General features: G+C 51.1%; 1 protein-coding gene and 2 non-coding genes across 3 annotated transcripts; all 3 read left to right on the top strand.

The window, feature by feature from the left end:
- Positions 1-3358: 3358 nt before the first annotated feature.
- RPL3 (ribosomal protein L3) lies at positions 3359-10952 on the top strand. Its single transcript, XM_075500450.1, has 10 exons — positions 3359-3484; positions 4780-4972; positions 5590-5758; positions 6651-6786; positions 8020-8206; positions 8625-8785; positions 9082-9183; positions 9671-9766; positions 9972-10091; positions 10853-10952. The coding sequence occupies exons 1-10, from the start codon at positions 3482-3484 to the stop codon at positions 10895-10897; spliced, it is 1212 nt and encodes a 403-aa protein (XP_075356565.1). The 5' UTR covers positions 3359-3481; the 3' UTR covers positions 10898-10952.
- On the top strand, positions 8325-8417 carry LOC142405099 (small nucleolar RNA U83B). The gene has a single exon (XR_012774073.1). It is a non-coding gene; the product is annotated as a small nucleolar RNA U83B (small nucleolar RNA).
- On the top strand, positions 10337-10426 carry LOC142405100 (small nucleolar RNA U83B). Its single transcript, XR_012774074.1, has one exon. It is a non-coding gene; the product is annotated as a small nucleolar RNA U83B (small nucleolar RNA).
- Positions 10953-13672: the final 2720 nt, after the last annotated feature.

The raw sequence follows: 13672 nt of genomic DNA on the forward strand, positions 1-13672 counted from the left end.
GAGGCTGACGAAGCAGAATGACCGGCTGGATGGCTTACATCCCGCTCGCCTCCGGGTCACACCTACGCAGAGTCAGGTTAGCAGCAAGTGGGATGGGAACGTGCTTGACCCCCTCTAGCGCCATTTCCTTCTGCCCGAATCCAAATCCATTTTCTTGGCAGAGTCTACCAATCAGCTCCACAACTCAAGAGCTCAGTGCAGGAGCTAGAGGCAAATGCATGGGGGAGATAAAAGAGCATTTAAAGCCCACCCTTGGTTGCCCATTAGGAGTAGCACCCTAAAAAATGAGCAGCCATCCCTCCTCCTTTGTGGGGCACCTTCTGAAGAGCAGGTTGGAGGTAGGGGATGGACACTCCTCCATTCTATCCAGCCATAGAATCAGAGAACGGTTTGGGTTGGAAGGGACATTTAAAGGTCATCTAGTCCAACCCTCCCTGCAATGAGCAGGGACATCTTCACCTAGACCAGGTTGCTCAGAGCCCCGTCCTACCTGACCTTGAATGTTTCCAGGAATGGGGCAGCTCTGTTTTGGGAAGATGAGCTGCAGCGCCAGCATGGCTGGACCCTCAGCCCTCCAGTTCGTACCGGTTCCCTTCCTGCTGTCTGCCAGGTTAGGGCAGGCAATGAAATGTCCTCCAAACAAAGCACCTCTCGGTCTGTACAGGCTTTTTCCCACAGGTTTGCACACAGAGCCCCTCCAGCAAAGCCTCCAGTGTTGGGTTTTACTTAACCCGCAGGGACCGGAGTTGGGGACGGGAGGTGGAAGGTCTCTGGGAGTTGATGAAGTGTGTTTAACTCTTGGATATGCCCTCCTTAATTATTTCACGCTAGCTGGGTAACCAGCCTCCCCACGCTGAATGGCTTAGCTTTCTTATACCTGCGCAGCTGGCGGCGGGATTTGGCTCTATAGGTAGGTGTTTGCTTGAACTGGTTAATTAATGTTTGCAGTAACTTGATATAACCATAATGTGCAGCACTTACATCGCATGCTACAGGTCAGCATCCCCACGGTAGGAACTCGGATGGCTTCCACGCTGTGCCGCAGTCCCTGGCAGGGAGGGAGGAGACAGGGCAGGAGCCGTCCCCGGGGACACCAACCTCCCCACGGTGTTGTGTTTGTCAAACACATTCTTCTCTGTAAGCCCCAGGAGATCTGAGGGCAAACTCTGGGTGCCCCATGTGTGGGAAGCTCCAGCCCACCCAGCTCTGGGTACCATCATCTTCACGGCCTTGGGTTTGCATCCCCTTTCGTACCGCGGGCAGTGGTGGATTGAGGCTCATGTTCCTTATAATAACACAAAAGTATCTACTTACTCCCATTTTATTCAGCCTCTGGATGTGGTGGGGGTGGATCTTATTATTCAGCAGTTTGGTTATTTTCCACAGATAACCTCATGGATATATCTAATACCATCTCAACCACCCGGCGGCTTCATCGGCTCCCTCGCTTTGCTCGTGTCCTGCATCCTCACCCCAGAGAGGGGCTGTAGGTAGCAGGATGTGGCCATCAGCTGAGCTGGCTGGGCTCTTAGCTTTACCAGCCACCTGGATGCCTGATGCCGTGCCAGTTCTCTGGAGCCGGGGTTCAGCCCGTGTTACCTCGGCTGGGGCTCTCAGGCTGACCCAGAGGCAACGCGACACCCCGACATTTTGAGCGAGCGGCCAGGAGTCGTTCCGCCAAGGGGACCGGCCTTCGGCTGCTGGAGCGCGGGCTGGATGAAGCCCTCGGCTCTCCCAGTCGCTGGGTGCGTGTCCCGTGTCTCCAGCAACGCGAAAAATCGGGTAGGCAGCTCGCGAGGCCGGGAGGGCGTCCGTCCCTGCGCTAACCCGTGGTGGTCCGTGGAGGGACCACGTCTCGCAGCATCGCTTTCTTGGTACCTCCTCGCCTGGTCTTTAGCCAGCCCAGCCCCACTGGGCAGGCGGCTGGGCAAAGCGGGCAGCTCTGCCCGGCCCCGTTACCCTCTCCTGCCCCTCAGACACGGGTCCTTTAGGGAGGTCCTCCTTCCCCCTCCTCGGCCAGGAGGTGCGGGATTTCAGGCTGAGGACCAGAGCCGCTTCAGGGGACGTTTCAGCCGGAGCCGTGCGTCACATCAGCCGTCCCGCGAGGGTGCTCGCGCAGCTCCCAGTCCAGGGAAGTCTGGGGGAGCTTCTTCAGCTGGGTCCTATCCGATTTCCCGGCGTCGATGGAGGGAGGGTGAATAATTTATCTCCTGTCCCCCAGCTCCCGCCCTGTTCCGGTTTCACCTCAGCTCTCCTTCGCCCCTACCCTGAAGGGACGTTCCAGTGCCAGCTCCCGTGTTGGTGAGTTTCCGACGTGGGCCGAGCCAGGCAACGTCTCCCAGAGGCACGGCTGGTCCTGGCGGTGCTCGTCCGTGTGCCAGAACAGCAGTAAATGGAGCAAGAGACGTAATACCATGAAAAACAACAGCTCCAGGCAGGTTCCACAGAAAGTCTTATTTTCAGTTCCTCTTTCACAGCAAAACTTTAGCATCTACATCGGGTTTATTGTCTATTATTAATTCAGCAGTAGCACACAGAGGCCCTGATTGAGTTTGGAGCTGCGCTGTGCCAAGCACTGTGGGAATACACAGCAGGACGCAGCCCCTGAAGAACACACGATCGGCCCGAGAACGTGTGCCTGCATGAAAGAAGAGAAGTTATTTGATGCCTTTGTCTATTTTGAGGTCTATGCAAAAGTAATGGGTGCCAACGTCAGCAGTGAAAGCTATTTTACCTTATTAATTTTAATTTTTTTTTTTCCTCTTTCTTGTTACTGCGTTTCTTCACATTGCCTAACAACTTTTGCAAACCGCGATGAAGACTCGTCAAGCGCCTTTTGACTCAGGGGTCATTACAGCTTCCTATGGCTCCGGAGCTATGTAATAAAACCAGTTGAGCGCTACATTGGGATGCTGCGTCGAGGCAGGTACTCGCTCCCAGCTCGGAACGAGCACATTATTTTCGTGGAAAGGAAACATCTAGCCTATTCAAGGAGGAGGACCGTAGTGGGACGCACTTTCTGACGTTATATACATCTGAACGATGGCACGGGGACGTCATAGCTTTGCACAACGTGATAAAGAACCACAGCTAAACATTTATGTAAGGAGTTGCATGTATTTTGTTACGTTCCTCCCTTTCCTTTTGCGTTTTTAAAGTGCAATATAACGCTATCTGTTATGACCTCTAAGTGTGGGCACTTAAAATTTCAAGAACCTCCTCCAGATGTTTTGTGTGGGGTTTTTTTTTCCCGTGGCCCAGCAGCCCCGGCGCGGCCCCCGCGCATCGCCGCCCGCGCACCCTTCTGGCCTCGCTCCCCACCCGTAGCATCACCCGTAGCACCACGCGCGCGCCGCCCCGCCGACCTCTCGCGAGACCGGCGCGCTACACGCACCTGCGCAAAGCGTCACTGGGGGCGGGGCGCTTATAAAAGCCGCGCGCACGGCGGCTTTCGGCCCTTCCGGCCCGGCGCGGGGACAAGATGGTGGGTGCTGCCGGAGGTGGTGCCGCCCGGGCCCGGCCGCGCCATCCCTCGGGTATCGGCGCCATCCCGCCCCCGGCGGCTGCCCGGCCTCGCTCCCGCTGCCCCCGGCCCCTGCGGGAGGCGGCGCGGAGCTTATTTCGGGGCTCGGCCGCGGCAGGCGCCGTGGGCGGGCGAGGCTTTGCCGAGGGGACGCCGGCTGGGCCTGCTTGGTGCCCGGGGGCGCTCGGGGTCTCGGTGGCGCGGGTGGCGGGCGGCCGTGGGCGCTGCCAGAGGGGCGGTTTGCCCGCGGCGGGGCTTGCTGTCCGGGTTTTTAGGAGGGGTGTTTTCTCGAGAGAGCTGGCGGCAGTCGGGTCGGAGGGCGTTAGAAGGCCAGGGGCGCGGTCAGAGTGAGGCTCGGCTGCTGTGCCTGCTCCTGCTAGGGCAGCGAGGCCATGGCGGGGGGGTGCGAGCACGCGGAGCAGGCGGTCTAATAATGCAGTTCACCGCCTTTCATCTGTAGGATCAAATTTCGTGTTTGATTGTGTCACTCACGAGAAGGTATTGTGCTGGCAGCCTTCGGTGTCAAAATTTAGTTCTGCTGGGCCCTGCCGCAAGATTTGTAATCCTAACAAAAAGCCCTTTTTGGGGCTGGTAAACTTTTCTGCTTAAGGCAACTTGTGTTGAGTGTTTTTTTTTTTTAAACTAAGACATAATTCTTAGCTATTGGTTGTTAGCTCCATGTTTAGCTGCACGATATTTTTCTTAAATCTGGATATGAGATTGGACAACTCCCACATTCAACTTAGAAAAAAAACCTGCACTTTCACCCACAGTGACTGACTCAAAGGTGGATGTTGAAATACTGTTTTACTGCAGCTTTTTAAGCTGAAAATGTTTTTATAATGCTTATTTTCATAGTGTTACTGATTTGTTGAAACATACTGTAAAGTTATCTGCGCTTCTCCATTTTCTAGCCGCCTGGGGTGCATTGAAATTCTGGTGCTGTGTTGTGGCCAAACTACGGCTTGTGTGGTTGCCTAACTAGGGTGGGACTTGGTGATGAAAATAAGCTTGAAAGGGAGAGGATGTTGAGGAAATCTAGAACAGACATGGTTGGGGCATGAGGGTTCTGTTCTTGTAATGTCATGGAATTCAGAAGCCAAACAGCTGGTACTGAGAAGAATTTCTAGAATGCAAAATGTCTTGTATATATATAGTATTCATGTTTCAAGGCAAGAAGAGAATTGGCCTTGGCCCTTAAGTGGGTATAAGTGAATCCCTATAGCAAACGCTAGATGTTTATTTTCTCTCTCTAGTCTCACCGCAAGTTCTCAGCTCCGAGGCATGGGTCTCTGGGCTTCCTGCCCCGCAAGCGCAGTAGCAGGCACAGGGGCAAGGTGAAGAGCTTTCCCAAAGATGACCCCAGCAAGCCTGTCCATCTCACTGCCTTCTTGGGGTACAAAGCTGGCATGACCCACATTGTCCGTGAAGTCGACAGACCTGGATCCAGTACGTATTAATGTTCCTCTGAATAGAGGAGGTAGTTTTCTTTATGAATGGCAAAAGATGACCTGTTTGTTAGTAGCTCTGGATTTTAGTCCTGGCTTGACTTCACCCCGCTCAGAGCCCTTGTGTGAGTGGGGTATAAAGCACCCAAACCCCTCCCACTTCAATGTGAGTGATGTCCCAGCAGCAAGACTTCATGTCTAGTGGTGACTGTTTTGTTAATGGTCCTGTTTGAGATGCGCCGTGACCTGATGGTTTGGTTTAGCTGTACAGTAACAGGCTACATACAATGCCCTCTTCTCGATGGGCAGACATAAGTAAATCCCCTTTGGTGTTTTTTGGTGATTGTTGGGTCTTGAACGTAGTTGTGTTACTTGCTACCATCCATTTTGCCTGTCAGGCTTTGTCTGTGCTTCCTACTGAGGCAGCCTCAAATTTTTGCAAGGCATTACATTATAACTTATAGTTGATCGCTTTACCATGTGTCGTCTTTGCCTTTGTGAAAAGCACTTGAGTCATTTAACCTTTCACGTGAAGGATTTGTGAGTGAGAAAGAACAGATGATGTTTAGTAGCTGATGCTGGTGTTAATTGTTGTGCTGTATTTCTGTCTTCATCCAGAGGTGAACAAGAAGGAGGTGGTCGAGGCAGTCACTATAGTAGAGACTCCTCCCATGGTCATTGTGGGCATCGTGGGCTACGTGCAGACTCCTCGTGGTCTCCGCAGCTTCAAGACCATCTTTGCTGAGCACATCAGCGATGAGTGTAAGCGTCGCTTCTATAAGAACTGGTAAGAGACCAGGGCTGTTGTTGCCTTCATCTTATGCCATGGTTTATTTTTTCTGCTGGGTTGCAGGTTATGCTAGTGCAGCTTTTTGAAGAGGCTTTTCAGCAATTAGTGTTTGGCCTTGATGAACTGGCCTAATAATGGGATAGGCTGTAGGAATGCCTCTGGGAGGGTGACAGCATGTTAGCTAGTGCCCTTCTTGGCATGGGGGTGACAGTGTTGGTTTTTGCCTGAGATCTCCTTAACAGGCTACACGTGATGATACTTCGACGGGCGGACAGAAGGAAATCGCCTCTGGTGCTTGTTGTTGAGTGTCGAGTCCTGACTGTAGCCCTGTTTTCTCAGGAAAGGGGAAGACAAGTGTTAGTTCTGATTACTGTTCCAGGCACTGCTGTTGTGATTCAAAGTATGCGCATTTGCCCATGTGTGGCTCCAGCGTGTCTAGAGCTTACAGCCTGTTTATGAACTTTGCAGGCTGAGAAGATGTCAGAGTAGAGCAATAGTGATCTCAAGGGTGTTACAGTAACGACCTTACTGTCAGGCATAGCTTGGGCTTACAAGGGGGGAAATGACGGTATTCTGAAGCCGATAGCAGTTGTCTGACAATTGCTTTAAAGATCTGTGTTTTCTGTTATTGTTTGACATCTCTCTACAGTCTTTTGTCTTCTGTACTATGAATATTAATGTGCTTTGGAATTCATGGCAGCTCCGCTCAGCTCTGGCAACTTTGCCTCTGTCTGATGAGCTCCAGGCTCCGCTTGCCAGTGGAAAAGAGTCCTTAGAAGCTGGCAATGAGCCGAAACCAGCTGAGGTGGCAGCTCCTTCCGCTCGTCCCCGCTTCCTGGGGGATTGATGAAGGGCTTAGCCAAACCTTGTCTCTGCTCTGCTCCTGAAGGCACAAGTCCAAGAAGAAGGCCTTCACCAAATACTGCAAGAAATGGCAAGATGAGGAAGGCAAAAAGCAGTTGGAGAAAGATTTCAATAGCATGAAGAAATACTGCCAGGTTATTAGAGTTATGGCTCACACTCAGGTAAGTGTCTGCAGGACTGAGGTGTACAGTGGAAACAACTAAGAGAGCAAGCATAAGGCTTGATCTGTCTCTGTAGGGAGATTTCTGCCCTCCTCCGCAGCCTCATGCTAACTGTTAAACATGGTACAAATACTAGTACTCTTCATTCTGTGCAAAGTGCGTGCTCACAGAATGTTTGGGGAGCCTTGCGGGCAACCGCTGGCAGTCTTCTGAAGCAGAGTTCAGAAGAGACTGCACCATAATAGGAACTTGTTGGACTCAGTCCTTTGCTGACACCATGTAGACCTGGGCTCTCTTAGTTAACAGGTGAACACTTAACTCTGGGGTTTGTCTGGTCAGCATCATTTCAGGCTGTGTTCTGTAGGGACTGCAAACACTCAGAGGCTTTTGGTGGCTTCTGTTGCTCAGCTGGAGGAGGTGTATCACTGAGTGGTGTGGTGGTGTCTCCCTTAAAAGTTGGTTCTCTGCCAGACTTTCTTGGGAGATTTAATTAAATCTTTGGGTTGTCTGTAAGTGCACTAAGATACCTACTTATGCCATTGCTAATTTGACTAGAATTCGTTTCCCATACTAGACAGCAAAGGTAATAATGCAGCTGCTGTTGATACTCGTATCGGTCCCTCTGTGCTAAACATAGTAGAAGTAACTGTAAATGTGACCCTACCCAAAGTGTCCTTCACTGTAGTAGGCTTTATCATAGCTTGGTTTGGGTTGGAAGGGACCTTTAAAGATCATCTAGGGCAGGGACGTCTTTCACCAGATCAGGTTGCTCAAAGCCCCATCCAACCTGACCTTGAACACTTTCAGTGATGGAGCGTCCACAGCTTCTCTGGGCAGCCTGTTCCAGCATCTTACCACCCTCATAATAAAAAAACCCTCTTCCTTATGTCCAATCTAAATCTACCCTCTTTCAGTTTAAAACCATTGCCCCTTGTTATTTCCTGTCCTTCCTGGGTGGAGGTTGGCTGGAGGCTCTGGGGTTAGAGACTCTTGTTAATTCTGTGTTCCTGTGGGTGGTGAATAACTTCCAGATACTGTGACTTGTCATTTAAGCCACAACACAGCCTTTCCCCTTAGTATAGGGTCTTTTACTTCAGTTTGTTGAAGTTGTATCTTGGAAAATGATATGTTTAGTTAGAAAAACGGATTAGGCCAGGACTAGAATGGTACTGGGCTAGTTAATGAGGTCCATCTTGGAAGAGCAGGAGCTAAATTTTATCCTTTGTTTCCTAGATGCGTTTGCTTCCCCTGAGACAGAAGAAGTCTCACCTGATGGAGATCCAGGTGAATGGTGGCACTGTTGCTGAGAAAGTGGATTGGGCCCGGGAGAAGCTGGAACAGCAGGTACCTGTGTCAACTGTCTTTGGCCAGGATGAGATGATAGATGTCATTGGAGTCACCAAGGGCAAGGGGTATAAAGGTAAGCGCATGGAAGTTCTCCTCTTTGTGATCAGGATACAGACTTTAATGAAATCCCAGTTTTGAGTTTTTACAAGTGTGTGGGCTAAGAGCTGAGGAGGAAAACTTATACTGCTGTCACGGTTCAATGATGAGACCATGGAATGAGCGCTGGGCACAGCGCCTGACATCCGTGAGGAGTCATTCCATGCTGCCTTCCTTCTGAGAACACAACCCAGGGACAGCTGGGGACGGAGTGTGGGTGGTTCAGGGGCAGGGTGCTTCACCAGGGAATGTGGTTAATTCCTGGGATGCTGGGTCTGGGCTTCCCTTTTGTTGCTCAGGGACAGCAGCTTGAAAGGTGGCTTAAACTCTGGTTACACAATTTGGTGACATCTCAGTTTGACAATAGTTAGCAACACTGCTTTGGTTTCTTTCAGGTGTTACCAGCCGTTGGCACACCAAGAAGCTGCCCCGCAAGACTCACAGGGGTCTGCGCAAAGTGGCCTGCATTGGTGCATGGCACCCTGCTCGTGTGGCTTTCTCTGTGGCCCGGGCTGGTCAGAAGGGGTATCACCATCGGACTGAAATCAACAAGAAGGTTTGTGTCTCAACTGCTGGGAGGAAACAAGAGCTGGCCAATGTCACTTGCTGCATGACAGTGAATAGATAGAGTGGAGAGTTTTGCTTTGGTAGTTTCACTCTGTTTGAATGCAATCTTGGGGCCAGTAACCATAGTCCATTATGTTGGATAACCATAAAATTCTTGTATGGCCATGTGTTTTCAAAGTGCAACAGACATTTTTCTCCAATCCTGTGTAGGATTGTTTGCATTTTGGCTGATGACAGGCCCTTTCTCCTACCTTTTGCTAAGTAGAAATTTTTTGACGTTTTCAGATCTACAAGATTGGCCAGGGTTACCAAATCAAGGATGGAAAGCTGATCAAAAACAATGCATCAACTGATTATGACTTGTCTGACAAGAGCATTAACCCTCTGGTGAGTTGTTGCAGCTGTATGGTGAGAGTCTGGTTGTGAGCTGCAATCTTAAGAGGCAAGTTGGCCTGATACAAGATGCAAAATGATTGAATGAAGAGCTCGAGGAAAAACTTGGCTGCTGTGGGAGGTGGTGTTGCTTAGTCATTCTCAGTATTGACTTGTGTAACTTGCTAATTGCATTTGATGTGTGGCAATAATATAGAGGGATGTTACAAACCTAGAAATTATGCTCATAAATAAGGGCTAACTTAGCAGGGAGAGCAGCTTTCGCTGTTTTGTCGGCCTCTTCTTGTTGCTGCTGTTCTTCAGCAGCAAATAAACTGTTGTGTCAAGAAATTTGACCAGTGAAAGGTAATACTGGAAACGGGATTTCAGTGAATGTGGGAATGGCCAAGACCCAGAGGTGCTGTGAGAACATCAAGCTGTAGGCAGATGTGATGACTGGTCCCGCTTTATACAGAGCACTAACTGTTCTCTCCTTGCTCAGGGAGGCTTTGTCCACTACGGTGAGGTGACCAATGACTTCATCATGCTGAAAGGCTGTGTTGTTGGGACCAAGAAGAGGGTCCTAACCCTGCGCAAGGTGAGTAGTGCAGCCTGCTGTCAAATGGGCTGGAACAGCTTAAGTTGGCTGTGCTGCCTCTGGCACAGGTGTTGCTGCCGTGAGGATTCATGTAGCCAGCTAGAAGGAAGAGCCTAGAAGACTTGCTGGACACGTGCACACAAACCCAGCACGCTGGCAGGCTGAAAGGGTGCTGCTGCGTGCTCACCTGGCATCTCTCTTGCAGTCCCTGCTTGTGCAGACCAAGCGCCGGGCCCTGGAGAAGATTGACTTGAAGTTCATTGACACAACCTCCAAATTTGGTCATGGCCGCTTCCAGACAGCTGAGGAGAAGAAGGCTTTCATGGTAAGGACGCTTTCTGAAGCTGGCAGCTTTGTGTTGCATATCTCTGTATTGTCTTTCAGCTAATGGCAGGTGGTAGCTTGACCTTTGGGCTGCCACAGGGCCAACACTTCTGTGAAACAAAGTGTGTAGCTTCAGTCGAGAGGGTTCATCCTGCCAACTTGGTTATAACCATGGGGGGGGCTGGGGTCTCGCTTCCCCTGTGACAGCGTTTGGTGCCTGAGGGGTGTTGACATGTTTGGGGACAAGCCGTTCAGTGATGAGCTGTGAAACAGGCACTGAGCAGTATCTGACACCCGTGGGGAGTGGCTCTGCACTGCATTTCTTCTGAGAGCAGCTCCGGATGATGGTGCTCACAGCGGGCTGTGGGTGGCCTTCCCAATTTTTCACTTCCTGGAGAAAGCAAGTCGGGAGTCCTGGGTGCAGGGAGGCCCTTGCCAGGTCAGAGAGCGGTTCGGCTGCTTGGGGGCTGCACAGGAGCTTCCCCACAAGGTGGCACCAGCATTTCTTCTCTGTCACATATGAAGTCATCGATTTGGTGCAGCATGGCTGCGCCGAGTTCAGCTTTCCCCTAAAACACGTAGCTGTGGGGATGGGGCTTGGGATTTTCAACAGGCTGCAACATTGAGGGGGTTTTTTGCCTTAATTTCTTTGCAGCTTTGTATTTGATGAATGAAACTACAGCATGGTGGTTGGGATGTGATGTGGCCTTTGGTGCAGACTGCTGTTTACATAGCTCCTTTTTATGTTTTTTTTTTTTTCAGGGACCACTCAAGAAAGATCGTATTGCAAAAGAGGAGACAGCTTAATGTGGAAAGGTCTTGTGGCCTGTGTGCTCTCAGACCAAAAAATAAATATTTTAAAGAAATTAACATTGCCTCTTGGTTTATACATAGCTGTGTCAAGTCTGGTACTCTTGCTGCAGGCTCTATGCATGGGACCAACCAAACCAAAGCAGCAGGTAAAGCTCAAATTCATGAGCATCCAACTCATGGCAGGGTTCCTGTAAGAAGAAGGAAGCTGCCGTTGCTGTTTTCAGAGAGCAAAGGTTTTGGGGCAGAGTGAGGCTTCTCTGTTTGGTTGTGCAAAATAGTAAAGCAGCAGGAGCCCTAAATGTGTTCGCCATTACTGAGGTATTATTATTCCACATGTTAATCCTCTGCTGGGTGGCTAGAGAGCTCCTTTGAATCAAACAGGTTTTGAAATTAAACTACTTCAGACAGTTGAAACATCACTAAATTTTAGGTAGGTGGCTGATGCTGGCTGTTGCCATGGAAACCCTCCAATTTCTGTATGACAGAGGGGCTGTAACCTGCACACTGTTTGCAAATGCAGTTTGTTGCTGTTCTTGAGAGCAGCAGAAGGCAGCAGGTAACGTGACAAATTCCTACCTCACAGCGGCTCAGTATTCCTGAACCCGTTTCCTGTCACCAGCCAGAGCCTTTCAGCAGGGATGGGAAACGGGGCTGCCTGGGAGGGGAGGATGGGGACTCCTCTGCATCCCACCCTCCAAGGAGGAGGGAGAGCTGTGAGAGCCGCTGGTGTTGCATTACTGCATGGCTGAAAATGCTCCGTCAGCTCCTGGGGAGACGGTTTGGCCGGTGTTCCCAGCTGAGTCCCATGGTGGAGGGCAGACGAGACGTAGTGCCTACACGTGGGACCGGCTCCCTGTATAGCACCAGTCCCGACCGAAGTGTTGCAGTTATGGGAGCTGAGGCGTTATACCAAGAAAGGCAGCGGCAGCCCCAAGCCCTTGTCTGCCTCTGGCTGCAATAGTGAGATCACTTGCGCTTCGGGCCACAGCCTGACTGAGGCTTGTATAAATTTAGATAACTTGTGCTGGTGTATCCTTTGCTGACCGTAATTGGAGATACAGCAGCGATTGAGGCAATAACCCTCCAGATCTACGCACCAACGTGTAGTGCTGCTCGGAGATGGACCCAGTTTGATGCTATTTGCTGTAATTGAAATGGGGAAAGGTGGGTGTAGAGAATATTTCCTGTGGTGATATGTAAGAACCTTTGAAGAGTTAAAAGGTGGCACGAAGGAGGAAAAACATTTACCTTGTTTCCCTAGAAACCAGACTCGATGGCTGCACAAGCTGGCTGGCTCCCTGTCAGCCTCATTTAACACATGAACCTGCTGCCTGATTTCAGCCAAGTATAACAAGAGAGGTCTTGCCCACTAGTTTTGTTTTATTTTTTTTCAAGTCTCAAATCGGCAGGCAGGTAGAGAAGAGCCCTAAATTAGTGTTCCCCCAATGCAGGAAAGTGGAACTTCCAACCTTGGTCCACCTTGAGGCTGTGGTTTTATGAGCAGCTCTCAAGACCAAGGTTTTCCTGCCCATTAGGGAGCCTTAGGTGGTCTTTTCGCTTGGCTCCGAGTGGACATTTTAAACCACGTATGTGCTAGCTGGCTAGCAAGTGCCTGGCTCTAAGCCGGCCCTGTCTGCTACTGCTGCTTCAGTCAAACCAGTCACGTGTGCCAGGGGGAACTGGGATTATTGGGATAAACGGTGAGGTGCTGGGGATGAGCATCCATGATGAGCTATGTGCCACCTTGATGAAATCTGTAAAGGCACCTCATTTTACCAAACCAAACCTTGTGGGGAGGGCTCCCGTGGAAGCTGGTGGATGTATTTTGAAGTGGCAATGGTAGCGGCGGGAATTTTTAGTTAAATTAGCACCTAAGTAGAAGGAAGCAGTCCTGAAAAAACGCTGTCCTTGTTGAGGATGCTTGGCACGTGTCTAGCTGCTTCGGCCTGGGACCCAGTGCCAGACTTGAAGCAATGGTTGCCGAGTGATAAAACAGTGGATGGGGAGGGAAAAAACCCACAAAAGCAGTTTTTAATCCTTTTCCATCCTGGGGACGAGAGGACACCCAACGTCAGGAGGTGGCGCTCCTCCCTCTGTAGATGTTGTGTGGGACACTTGTCCCCAAGGGCTTGCTGGTGGGGCTGGCCTGGAGAAAAGCCCTGCTTAGCTGAGGCCAGGTCACCTGGGGCTACGTGGTCCTTCTCGGTCCCTCGAGGGCTCCCCGAAGCCCCATGATGCCGCCCAGGTGCTTTCCTGGGGAGCTCCTGGGGTCCAGGTTTGGGAGGTCCCTGCCAAGTTGTGCAGGTGGGGGGCGAAGCCGGGGGACACCGAGCTGGCTTTGGCAAAGCTTCCCACTCCCAATGCCTGGGTCCGCCCGGCAGCCCCCGTCCCCCCAGCCTTCCCACTCCTGCAGAGCATCTGTCCTCTGTTTTGGGGCCAGTCGCCAGTGCAATATGCGGCAATCAGTGTAGGTCAGACATCGGTTCAGCAGTTCCTGAGAGCCCAGAAACTGGTTTTAGGGTGGCTTGTGGTTTTTTTTTTTTTTTTTAAAAACATTTTCTCTTAACATTGAGCTTTTTCTCTTCGGCACAGTCGTCTCACCCCTGCAGCTCCCCAAGTGCCACGGTGGTGCTGCTTGAGTGCACCTTCCCTGCTCCAAAATGGCCAACGACATCCCTGCCTGCTCAGAAAGGATCCCGCGCCCCGGCGATGCTCAGACCAACCCAAGCTCCATGGGAGGACAGGCACAGCCCTGGCCCTGCCGAAATA

The sequence above is a fragment of the Mycteria americana genome, chromosome 1 (genome assembly GCF_035582795.1).
Source record: "Mycteria americana isolate JAX WOST 10 ecotype Jacksonville Zoo and Gardens chromosome 1, USCA_MyAme_1.0, whole genome shotgun sequence".
Lineage (NCBI taxonomy): Eukaryota > Metazoa > Chordata > Aves > Ciconiiformes > Ciconiidae > Mycteria > Mycteria americana.